The 13,258-nt window shown below is 42.7% G+C and overlaps 1 protein-coding gene across 7 annotated transcripts in view; it reads right to left on the bottom strand.

Annotated features, from left to right (window-relative positions):
• ANKS1B (ankyrin repeat and sterile alpha motif domain containing 1B) overlaps positions 1–13,258 on the bottom strand; it is a 694,015-nt gene that overhangs the window by 34,777 nt on the left and 645,980 nt on the right. For 6 of the 7 annotated variants that reach the window (XM_081128690.1, XM_081128688.1, XM_081128687.1 and 3 more), the window contains 2 exons: positions 10,075–10,203; positions 8,155–8,226 (listed from right to left, as the gene is read on the bottom strand). In XM_081128690.1, the coding sequence (XP_080984816.1) occupies positions 8,155–8,226; positions 10,075–10,203 (201 nt within the window). Of the gene's footprint in view, positions 1–8,146; positions 8,227–10,074; positions 10,204–13,258 lie in introns of all 7 variants that reach the window. The other variant, XR_013998185.1, reaches the window with a different exon arrangement.

Genomic DNA, 13,258 nt, shown 5'->3' on the forward strand with positions numbered 1-13,258 from the left:
AGAAACCTAGTGCCTGGAGCCAGGCATGGAGGCCTCGAAAGAACTTGGAGAACCTCAGATGTGATTAAAGATAAACCGCGAGATTCCCATGGGGTGGCAAAAGCTCCACAGATCTTGTCATTTTCCAGCCTCCGGGAGAGAAGCCTTCATTTCTGCAACAGAAACCCAGCTCCAATTGCAGCACCGAGATGAGGGCAGACTTCCTGAGAGGGCACAAGGATCACTGGGGCAGCTGGGACGTTTTTCCCTCTGGACGTCTTTAGAAATAGTTTGGACTTTTACCTGTCACTGATGACTTAGGGATAAGTCTCACTTGGCTGGGAAATCAGGTTAAATGACCTCTCAAGGGCTTTTCTGGTCATAGGAACTCTGATACAGAGGCTGGGCGAGCACAGAGCCCACGGAAGGCCACGTGACGAGACCAGACCGTGGGCAAGCAGCCATGAGAACTGCTCCTCTGGCATTAGACACGGCTGCTGTCCCCCAGAGTGACTCACACCCGGGCAAATCTGGCACAGTGCAAGGCAGTGCCCTCTATCTCCACTCCTCCAGCTGGTTTCCAGGCACCGTGGCAGAGGGATTCTGCCAGGGCAGCCTGTCTACACAGCAGCCTCTCACTGGATGCCCAGTGGACCAAGGCAGGGGCTCTCCGACTCTCCAGTGCATTTGAATCACATGGAGGGCTTGGTAAATGACAGACGCTGGGATTCACCCCTACAGTTTCTGATTCAGTAAGTGCTATGGACTGACTAGTTGTCTCACCAAAATTCATATGTTGCATTCTGGCACCCAGTGTGATAGTCTTAGGAGGTAGGGCCCTGGGGAGGTGGTTCTGGCATGATGGTGGAGCCCTTGTGAAAAGGACCAGTATGCTTATGAAAGGGGTGCCACGGGGCTCCCCTTCTGTTCCTGCCCTTGGAGGACACAGTGAAAAGACTGCTCCCTCTGGACCAGGAAGAGAGCTCTCACCAGACACAGAGCCTGCCAGTGCCTCGAACCCAGACTTCCCAGCCTCCAGAACTTCGAGGAGTAAGTTTCTCCCAGTGTGTGGCATTTCTGTTAGAGCAGCCTGAGCAGAAGGCGACGGTGAGGCTGAGGTGGGGCCTAAGATTCTGCATTTCTAACCCATTTCCAGAGGCTGCTAGTCTGGGGACCACACTTTGAGAACTTCTGCTCTCAAAATGCGGCTGATGAGTTTGATGGAAAGTCACTGTCAGAACCGCTCTCTGCCACTGTGCAGGTAAACTCAGATGTACTGCATCCTACATTAAGGCAGAGAGAAGTTAATTTATCAAAACACACTATTTTCCACTTGACAAGTGATTTCCAAAAACCCTTAGTTAGCACTTAACTGCAGCTCTTGGTCTTCAGAGCAATTAAGAGTTATTGAATTCTCCCGTGATCTCTCAGGGGCTGTGAAAATATAAACATTCTTCATAAAGACAGACGGTGGAGTTACATCTAGAAGAGATGTCGGTCAGAGAGCCGACAGGCCCGGCGGTCATGCTGAAGATGTACGGTTTTCTCATAAAAGTTCCCTATTCTCCCTCAACTAGGAGCACATTCAAGATATTAGGTGTATGCCCCTGAGACATGGGGCAAGCAAATGCCAACATGCTTTCGTGTCCTGCTTCTGGGGGTCTGAACTGGAACAGGTTTTTTGGAAGGCAATCTGGCCATTCTCACCCAGTTTCAGGATGTGTATAACCTTTGACCCAGCCATTCTACATTTAGCGGCTTATTCTAAGAAATAATCAGACCAGTTTAAAAGAGTTAGGCAGAGGGGTATTACCCATAGTATTGGTTATAATTTGAAAAAATTGGACACGACCTAATGTCCAACAAGAAGTTTGGTTCAGTGATAAATTGGAATACTGATCAGCCGCCACAAATAATATTGGGGATGAGTATTTATTAAAATAAAAATGTTTCAAATTATATTGTTGTGTTTAAAAATAGACTATAAAACAGCCCACACAGAATATTTCCACTTTTTGTAGAAAAGTAGTGCCCTTAAAAATAGACTTATATAAAACAGCACACACAGAGTATTTCCACTTTTTGTAGAAAAGTAATGCCCTTGAATGCATAAATAATCAGTCTGGGAGTTACATACGAACAAGGTGTTAACAGAGAAGAGTTTACCACCTCTGGGTGGTAAATTTACAGTGGTTTTTAATTTCTCCTTTCTGTATCTCTATTTTAAAATTAGATGACAATCACTGTGTGTTGCTTTTGTAATTAGAAAATGTAAAGTTTTAAAAATTTATGAACTTTTTAATTTGAAAAGCCAACTGTAAATGTGTGTGTGGGGGGAAACACTGACTTTTCAATCCATCACTTGTAAGTACAACTAAAGAGTTTGTGCGTGCGCGTGTGCGTGCGTGTGTGATCATCTTGAATTTACCAAGGGACCCACTGATAAGCTCCTTCCTCCAGGGGGCACCGTTGTGCAGTGAATGAGAGAGCACAGGAGGGTATATCTGGATCCCTGTGTAAGCCCCACCCTTTCTGAGCTGTGTGGCTATTTAACCTCTCTGTCTTACTTCATCTGGAAAATGGGTATGTTAATAAAGCGTCTGCTTTGTAGAGCTGTTGTGAGGATTACATAATGTAGTGCTAAGCATAAATGAACACCAACAGATTTTAGCTCTTCCTATTATTCTGAGAACGAACACGTTCGCTTAGCTTTTTAAAGCACAGCACACCATGGCAAAAGAGAGCAGAAGTGAAATCAAAATCTGTGAGCGTAACTGCATAATCTCTGGGCTACATGGCAGGGAAACGGTGGTTGCAACAACGAACATTCAGCAGAGCAATATATCTGGACCAATGACAAGTGACTCAACACATTTAGAAAGAGAGCTTAAGACAACTGGGAATTAAAAGATAGGAGTGGGTGTTAGACAGGAGAAAAGCCATTAACAAGAGCAATAAACTCAAAAATAAACAATAAAGAGAACAAGGGTATGAAGAGCAAAAAGTACACATGACCAAGACTCAGCAATGAGAAGTTAGAAATGGGGTTGTTTCTTTGTGCACAGTGCTATTTTAATACATACACACACACACACTATTTACGGGCTTAGACCTGCATTCACCTGGCTTGTGTAGTACTTGGGAGAGAGTGAAAGGTAAAAGATTTTATTCTTCCTTGAAACATGGGCAACAGAGACTTTTTAAAAAAGTTGTTCATAAGATTTTCCCAGCTTGGTTCCTAAGAAGTAGTCCCTAAAATTATTCCTAAAAATGACAATTTCTCATTGAAGGAATTTGAGGGATTTGTATAAGAAACAGAAGAACTGAACACCACTTCAGTTTTGAGTCTCTTCTAAGGAGAGAGGAAAGACTGTCTCTAAGCACCGAGTTCGCTGGGAAACCCAGCCAGCAACAAACATAAAGGCATCACTCAACAACTATGTTCGGATTAAATAAATATTTTTTACAACTCCTCACACATTACTTATAAATGTTTTTAGATTTTATTTTTACATGGAAATGTCTTCAAAGCTGTCATGGTAAAGGAAAGAAGCAGCCAAGTTGCACTACTAAGGAGCAAAATATACAATTCATAGAAATCATCCTTCCTAAAAGTGTGCCTCAATATCAAGGCACATCCAATCTTTTAGGCTTTCCTTAAAGAAAACTCTAAAAGACAAGGCAAACATTGCATTGTATGTAAAAAAATCATCAGGGTTTAACGCAAGTTCCTATGGGTTCTTCTTCACTTGACACAATTCAGAAGATAATTTTAAGAGGAGAATTATTTAGGGTTTGAATTCAGGGGGGGAAAAAAATCTTAAGATGAAAACCTGCATGTAAATGTTTACAGCCGTTCTATTCATAATCGCCAAGACCCGGAAGCCCCTGAGATGGCCTTCAATAAGTTAATGGACAAACAAACTGTGGTACATCCATACAATAAATATTATTCAGTGATTAAAAAAAAAAAATGAGCGATCAAACCACAGAAGACATGGAGGAACCTGAAGTGCACACTGCTAAGTGAAAGAAGCCAGTCTGAAGAGGGACCATACTGTACGATTCCAACTATATGAGATTCTGGAAATGGCAAAACTACAGAGACAGTAAAAAGGTCAGTGGTTGCCAGGGGCTAGGAGGGCAGGGGAGAAAAGAGGTAAATGGAGGAGGGAGCACAGGGCATTTTTAGGGTGTGAAACTTTCTCTATGATATTGTAATGGTGGATACATGGCATTATGCGTGTATGCAATACCCAAACGCTGTATAGCATAAAGCGTGAACTCAAAGGTCAACCATAGACTTTAGTTAATAACAGCGTCTCAATATTGGTTCATAACTGTGACAAATGCCCCGCGCCAATGCAAGATGTCCATAATGAGGGCAACTGCAAGGGGGGTGGGGTGGCGGGAGTGTATACATGAGAACTCTCTGTGCTTTATGCTCAAATTTTCTGTTAACCTAAAACTGCTCAAAAAAATAAAACTCTATTAAAAAAAATCTTAAGACTGTCTAAAGAGGAAAAAGACTGGTTAACCTGAATGAACAGAGAAGTGATTCCATATTATGGAATGATGTGAATTACTATCATCTCACAAATGTTAGCGTATTATGGCATATTTTTAATTGAAATAATATGTGCATAATAAAACACCAGGAAGATTAGTGCAGAATTACCTTCATTTCAGAATTGAAGGGGACCTTAAGGATGAGTAAACAGGTTTAGATACACTTAGAAATTAACCAATTGTGATTACCAAACACTCCAAATGATTCTGAGAAAACCGTGTTTAGTTTCTGCTGGGGCAAAGTGAATGTATTAAAGTTAACTGTTGCAGAAAGAAACATTTTCCAGTCTCTACAGATGCAATAAAAAACTCTCCTGAAGTTTTTATTTATGTTAACACATTGGAATATAGCCCAAATTACTACATATGTCTGTACCTAAATGGCTTAATTTAGCCAGTGCTAATCTTATAGGTCCTTTGAGGGTTTCTAAAGCTATTTCTTTTTTTTAAAAACATGTTTTTATTGATTTTAGAGAGAGAAAGGGAGAGAGAGGGAGAGAGAAAGGGAAAAACATCGATTGGGGTTGAAACAGAAACCTGGGTATGTTCCCTGACTGAGAGTTGAACCAGTAACCTCTCAGTGCATGGGATGGCACACAACCAACCGAGCCACACTGGCCAGGGCAAGCTATTTCTTTATCAACATAAATGATCTTTTCAACTATTTTAAAACACAGGACAATAAACGTTGTTGTACTGGCTCACTAGAGAGCTGGTACGGCCTGGGTTCGGAGTGTGGGTGGTGGAGTTAGACTGTCTAGGTTCAAACCCTGGTTCCACCACTTGTTGGCTGGGTGACGCTGCTCTCCTTGGCCTTTGTTTCTCCATATGTAAAGTGGGGACAATAGCAATACTTTACCTCATGAGTAAATGCATTAATGCATATAATCATTCATGTAGGACCTGGCACACAGTTCTCAAGTGTTACCTGTTATCAGTCCTAATAAAATGATTTTATGAGACCACACCTGTATGCCATTTTTGGGATCATTGGTGCCAATCCCTCAGGTTGATGTCAACATGAAGATACCTCTATGGTAATACTTCTGCTCCTTTGGGGTAATGAAACGTTAACATGTCAGACTCCTTCCCTGGGCTGTAAACTCAGTGAGAACAGGAGCCACATCTTAGTTATCTTTGTCACCAAACTGCACATAAGAAAATATTTCTTAGAGTAAGGAACCACACTGATTTATTTCTTCCTGGAAAAGAAATTTTAATTTCAGCTAAAATGCAGACAGCTGAATTGAAAACTTCCTTTTTCCATTAAGAGAGTAAACCAGGTAAAGTTTGAATCTACAATACTTTTGTCTAACGATCTTATTGTATATCAACTTTTAAGATCATCTATGTCCTAAAGTATTTCCCCCGGGGAGGCTGATTATACCGGGACTTTGAGCTGCACTGCCGGAAAACAGAGGACACAGCAACTTGAGGTTCAAACTGAAAATGAACTGCATGTTGAGATCCACACCGTTTTCAGTCGGCGAGGTTCTAATTCACAGCCCAATAGTCCCCGATGGCATCTAACCCCTGCTCCCCCGTCTGCGTGGCTCTGGTGAGTACAGTGACTGCAACTCTAGCTCCTGTATCAAAGGCTGACACTTATTCAATCAAGATGGGGGAAATAAGGGCCTGTGATATTCTAAGAAGCAATAAACTTCCTATTTTCATGTAAACTACTCAAAATAAACACCAAGAGCAGCAAACCAGAAAAAAAGGCCCCAAAGAAGAATGGCTTGTAAGTAGAGGGCCTTTTCTGTTTCATTTTAAGCAACAAATGAGTATTTAACTAAATCATTTTCCGCCGAGACTATTAAAATGGCTCTGCTATAGCTAGCAAAATGAAATTTCAGATCCACTTAATTTCAAGAAACTGACTGAAATTCAAATCACAGATCGGCTGTATTGTAAATGGTGCTGTGTGCTCTACCCACTATTTACGCTGATTACAGCATCGAAGTAGCCGGACCCAGAGAGCCGAGTTAATAGAACTAAATCAGAAATGCCAAATGAACTTCTTAGGTATGTTCACAAATAGCTCTAAAATCATCACAGGGCTTGCTGATTGAAAAACGTTCCCATTTTCTTATTGTGCATTGGTGACATCATTTAGATCGTATGTATATTTAGAATACAGGGTTTCCAGAATTATAAAAACTGGAAGAATCTTGAAGGGCATCTCGTCCAATGCTCTCATTTTCTGAGTAGGAAACGAGGCCCAGGAGAAGCCGGGCAATGTCGCCAACGCTTGGGCTCTGGTGTCAGATCAGCGTTCCAGTTCCAGACTGGCAAATTATTCACTGTGCGACCTGGGGGCAGCTATTTAACCTCTCTAAGCCTCAGTTTCTTCACCTGTATAATGGGGATAATAGTCATATTAATTCACGGGTATGTGGTGAAGATGAAATAGATGAACATGCACAGGACTCAGCACAAAGATGGGCACTCAGTAAACGTTAGCAGTTATAATAACTAAAAAGTGACTCCTGAGCCACATCAGCAGCCACAGAGCTAGACTTAGAGTTCCTGAAACAAATCAGAGTTTTGTTTTTTTTTTATAAACACAGTACCTAGAATAAAAACTCACTGGTGCTGAGAATTTATGTATAACTCTACATCAAATAGAAAGAAAACTGTTTGGGGCTGCCTGCTATTGAACTGGCCATCATCTTAAATCGGCAATCCCACGCTGAGGTCGCAACTTCATGAAGAATCGCACACATTTAGCTTTCCATGAGCGGGTGTTACATGTTTACCTTCCTAACTGTTTTAGTTCAATTACATGTTTTTAAATATCTCCCACCAGAAGCTGCTCATATAAAATAAATGACGAGGTAACTGGCCACAAATAAAAGTTAGGGTTCGCTCGCTAACGATGTTAAAGTTGACTCTGGTTAGTTGCTACGTGGAGTAAGTCCAATATTCTTAATTTGTGCTGTCAGTCAGATGTTGCTATAATCCCTATACATCTGCTCTGGAGGCAGCGAGACTAAGGGACACATGAAAGAAAAAGCGAGTGTGGTTCTGCAGTCCGAGGTCTGGCTTGGCTAATACAGACTCCGAGGAATCCAGCAGCGACCAGCACGGGTGCTTGGAATGGCCATTTCTGTCCACAGTCACTGTTATATGGTTCAACTCAGTGTTGAATGTGCTGCTTATACTAAAACACGAATAATTAAGGAGCCTCATAAAGAATGTCAGCTTTATATAACATGCTCTCAGTACTTCTGCATTTGATAAATTTTAGTTAATTGGCTTCCTTTTAAGGAAGATTCGGTATCTAGAATGCCAAGTGGGTGCTGGAAACATTTTCTTGTAGTAAACTAAAGATAATTTTCCTCCTAATTTGGAGAACGACCCATGTATATACAGTTCATTTTCGATCTTTAAAAATAAGAGTAAATGTAATATGTATAAATACATAAAAAAGACACCAGCTCAAGCATAACCATGAACACAGCCCAAAGCCCGCCCCCTGTGCCACCAGCGCGACTCAGCAGGCCAGCACGCCGAAAAAACCGTAACGTGAAAAGCGGCAATTTGTACCCACACCCAGTATTTAGTCTTTCAGCGACTACAAATAAAATTGTTTGGCAAACTTACCCGCATTTTTGCACAAGCATCTTGGGTTGATTCCGTCCCCCTGAGCTCTTTTATCAGCATAGAACCTAAATACTAAAATACAAAAAAAATGCAACGATTTATAAGTACAAATACGAGCATCGCGTTCAAAACCACCCGTGGAAGTACCACCGGCTGGGTGAGCTGGTTTCCTGGCTGGTAAGCTGGCGCACAACTTTCCAGAAGGACCGGCAACTAGTCCTGACAAACAAATGCTTCTGCAGCGAGGACACAGCAGAGGGAACCGCAGCTCTGAAAGCTGTAAATTGCTCTTGATAACAAGACTGCAGCCTTTTCTAAAGGCTCCATCTTTCCAATCATATCGAACTGCAAAATGGGGGCATCTAAAAATGTTTTCCCTGTCGCTGTTTTTTTTTTGAGGCAGCGACGTCTGCAAAAATAAATCTCACTGGCGTCTCTGTAATGACAGGGCTGTGAGGCAGCTGAGAAGCCGGGCACCAGGCACCCCGGGCCGCACGGATGATCAACACCAGGCTGCCCCGCGGCCCAGAGCCCTTTTGGACCTTCCCCTTCCCAGCCGTGTGCCCCTGAGGGCTGATGCCCCTGAGAAGGGGAGGGACAGTGTCATCTCACTTGTCCCACAGTGGAGGGGGCCGAGTCCCTGGTGCAAACGGACCGCGGGGGCTGAATGGGGTACAAAGCAGGCTGGGGGACTTCTCCAGGAATCAGCCACCACTTGGCTGCTAGGTGATGGGATCCATCCTGCCTTAGTACAAAACGCCGCTCACGCTCCAGGCTGGGGCAAACGGTTTTTAGCAAAATATCTATTTTGCCTTCCTCTCAAGGGACTCCTCCTCAACTTTCTGAAGCTTCGGTAGGGTGCTTTCCATCTGTCATCTTTCCTTCTCGAATTTCCTTAAAATAAAAATAAAAAGAGCTCTATGTGTGGTAAAGTGAATTAAGAGAATCCTGTCCCTGACGTGACTGAGGAGTCCCTCCCCGGCACTCTGAAAAAACAGGGTTGGCAACCAGTTCTGTATTGGAGTCCCCAACGAGGAGAGGGTGGGCAGGGGCACAGCGGCAGAGGGCGCGGCCCAGGGCCCTCGGAAAGGCCCGTCCAGGAGGCCTCGGGGTGCGGCGTTTGAACTTTGGAGGGAAAGGGGGCATTTCAGTCCTCCAGGTTCGGGGGGATGGCTATGGAAACGGGAGCGCATGCTTTGAGATAAGCAAGCAGTGAAAGAGGCGCAGATCACACGGAGTGACAAAAACGCCCAACCTGCTGTGAGACAACCAGAACGCCCACATCTTAATTAAGGAAAACGATCCTGGCGAAACCCTTATCTTTTAAGGTATCGGGAAAGTTTGTCCTAATTGAAACACTTGAGAGCAGTTTCAATGCACCTCCGAGGGTTCAGCTCCTTTTCCTGCTGTAGCCATGACAACCACCTTGCCCCCCACACCTATGGTATCTTTTGATCATTTATCTGTTTAGATTACTCACAATTCTCTGCTAAGCCCGACTCCCTCTCCTATTAAAAAAATACCTAGTAATATAATCCTACCGATAATGATGAAGAGAGTCTGGAATTTTTATAAGGGGGTAGGCCCAGTGTTTTGAGACCGCTGGTGGATGGAGATGTCTCTATGTGCTATATTTATACTCATTTCCATGTTAAGATTTGATTTTATGACATTGCCTTTAAAATAGACAACTATATAAAAAGGGTAAACAGATCTTAAGCACATAACATTAAAAGGGTCATAAAGCTCTATTTTTTTGGACTTCCTCTGCGGAGAGAGGGCTACTTTAAAAAACAAAAAGACAGGGAAACATTTTAGTAAGATAGACATTTTGGTATATTTTCAATATAAAAGTAAAGAAGCCAGAAATCTACCCTCTATCCCTGCGCATACCCAAATGCTGAAATCAAGGTAACTTACAAAAGCTTTGTAATCACACGACTGGAAGATGAGCTTCTCCGGGTGGTGCTGCCAGTATTGGACTGGAGTTGAGGCTGTAGCTTCATTTGGAGGTCGCAAGGTGATGGAAGGTTCCCCCCAGTCTCCTGTCTGAAAATCACATTTATTCTAGAGGTAACATGAGCAGCAGGCAAAATTCATTCCCTACAGCTGGCCTGAGGTCATCTTAAACACGTGTGCTGCACATGTGCACATACATCTGCGTGTATTATATGTACATAAGGACTTTTCCTGATTATTATGGTTTTATATGTTAGCTGAGTTAATTTTTGAGGTGTGAAAGGAGTTCTTCTGTTTTTAGAATGATTCTGTAAAGTAATTTAAAAATAAAGATACTTAAGATATGAATAAACGATTTACTAATTCATATTTTTCTGTTACAGGAAAAAAGAACACCCAATCTTTGAAAGAATTTTCTGATTTTTAAACTTGACTGTATGAAATTTTTAGCTTGAATTGCTTTTATGTGCAGAGTACTCGGTTCCATAAATTTCCATTCCCAAATACGACATGTACCATGTCCTTTGAATAATTTTATCTCTGGAGAAAAGGTACTGTGTGATACTAAACAACATTTTAGAAGAAAGATTTACCAATGCATGACTAACTCCCCTCCTGAATTCATTTGCACTGATGTAATGCCACTGTGATTGTTTGGGATGTACTCAGCTACTTTCTTCAGAAAACCTGAAGCACAGATGGAGACTAAACATTAAAATACCATGTTTGGTCATATATGCATATGCATGTACTTGAGGATCCTGAGTCACAAATACAAGCATATTCGCATAGAGTGGGATATCACATAACACATATGCCCACTAAGGCAGATCCATTATTTTATTGACCATTTTCCATGAGGTTCGCCTCAAACTGTTTTATTGCTACAGGCATACCTCAGAGGTACTGCAGGTGACCCCAGACCACTGCAATCGAGTATTATCGTAAAGAGAGTCATAATCTTTTTGCAGCGGAGGGGCTTGCCTTCCATTTGTAAAAAACACGACTTCCATGAAACTCGATAAAGCGAAGGGCAATCTTCCGAGGTCTGCCTGGATAAAGGTTTAGTGGGGGACCTATAACGTCAGAGGCCTGTGCTGGCAGCTCTTTTCCGGACTCTAGTCTGATTTAGATATTACACACTGGAGATCTTTTTACTCTTTTCCGAATTTTCAAAATTCAGTTCTTTGTTCTCAAACAGACATAAATAAAACTAGACAGTGGGCAGATGTCCAAAGCCACTCTTTCTAACCTGAATCTGGCTGGTCTTATAGGATTATGAGAGATTACCTTTCTTAGGAGTCGAAAGAATATAAAAAGGTCTCATGAGCTCCAAACCAAGCCAAACCTTGGCTAGAGACCAACTTCCACAGAAGTCCTAGCAAACGTGGGATTCCTTAAGCAGGATTTTCAAGGAGCCTAGGCTAACAATGCAAAATTTTGGACGTAGGTGTTTGTTTTGTAGGAGAAAGAAAACCCAGAGCGCTCCCTAAATTCTCTGAAAGAACCTCGAAATCCCCAAAGGTTAATAAGCACAATTCTCAAGGAACAGCTTAACCAGGATGCATGCTTTGGGGAAGCAGACCAGCATCCCAGTTTCCCCTGTGCACTTCGGACTTCCACTAGGCTGCCTGTAAGGTCACAGACCATGCTGGAAAGTGTCAGGCACAGGCTCTGCCTTCTAGGGGTTTCTAAGTGGCTTTGAAAAAACAGAAGAAAATTCTAGAGTCCCTCAGGAATGCACAGGCCTTTTCATAGAGACAGAGAATCTGAAGCTTTTCCCTTGGAGGTGGGTCACCCCAGGCCCAGGAAGAGCAAACTCAGCCTCATGCTCTTTCCCTGGCTTCTCACTGGAGCGTGTGACCAGCCAGAACCCCCCCTCCCCTCGGGCTCTGGTCTGAGCTACCCCGAGAGCCAGCTTTCTTCCAGGTGCTGGTTTACGTGTAGATGGCGTGTTCTTCTATCCGTCTGTGGATACTGTTAGGACTCTACCTGGGATATCTATTTTAGCATTTTTTGGTCTGTTTTATGGTCCACCCCTGATTCATTCTTGAATTTTCTCTTTATCGTTATATGAATGTTTATTACGTAAAAACAAGGACCACAATTAGGTTCAGGATTAAGTTTTCCTCTGCTTCCTATTTTAATCTTTCTCTTCCTTTTTTCTCAAACATCTGGATCTTTATTACTCCTCCAGTCTTCAGTGCAACTGGCTGTGATTTGCTCTAAAAAAAATGTAGTATAAAATTAAAAAATGCAGGCTATGCGGATTTCAATATTATTTTGAGGCTGAGTGTAATAACCTCTACGTGATAATTGCTACGACTCTGGAAACAGGCAGCTACGTGTTCTTAATTAAAAGCTCTCCCAGCATCTAGCAACTCATCCTCTAATCTCCCCCACTAACTTTCTTCCCCTTCCTCCCTCCTCTCCCCCCTCCAAGCAACAACAACATAGCAAACAGGTGTCGTACACTTAAGTCACAGGTAACACTGTTAACAAAACAACAGAAGTTTGCAAGCACCTCCGTGGAATGATACAAAAGGAGCTGGTGGACATCAAAAGATCCTTCGATCCAGGGCTGCTGATGTGACAACTCAACTCAAGCATCAGATCTTCATGTTAGCCCTGTCACAATTTAGCAGAGGTAACCTTGGCCGAGCTCACCAGGCAGTTATCACAACAGCCTAAACAGACACAGCAGGAGCTGGGGGCACCGTGGGTTGCAGGAGGAGGGGATGGGTGGGGTGAAGCCGGGGTTATGGGGACATTTCAGGTGTTAGTATATTAAGCATGCAAATCATATGCAAACTCATTCTCTAATTGTTTCATTAACTCAGGCACTTTTATAATTGAACCTCAACGTGAGTTCCATACACTTAAAGCAGAACTACAGCCAAATGCTAATCCAAATATTGACATCATCCAACATAAACTGTAGCAGCCATTTGGCGAATAACAGGCGCCAGCATAAACCACCTCCATCTAAAATGCACCCGGACTTCTTATGAGATAACCACCTGAAGACATTAGTGGTGCATCCACTTAACTTTGCTTAGACGGCATCATCATCTGCTCTCCTATGATTCTACTTTGTCCAGAAATCATAAACCACCAGCTTTGACTCCCGAGTGATCAGACAGGA

The sequence above is a fragment of the Miniopterus schreibersii genome, assembly GCF_964146895.1.
Source record: "Miniopterus schreibersii genome assembly, chromosome: 2".
NCBI classification, from domain to species: Eukaryota; Metazoa; Chordata; class Mammalia; order Chiroptera; family Miniopteridae; genus Miniopterus; species Miniopterus schreibersii.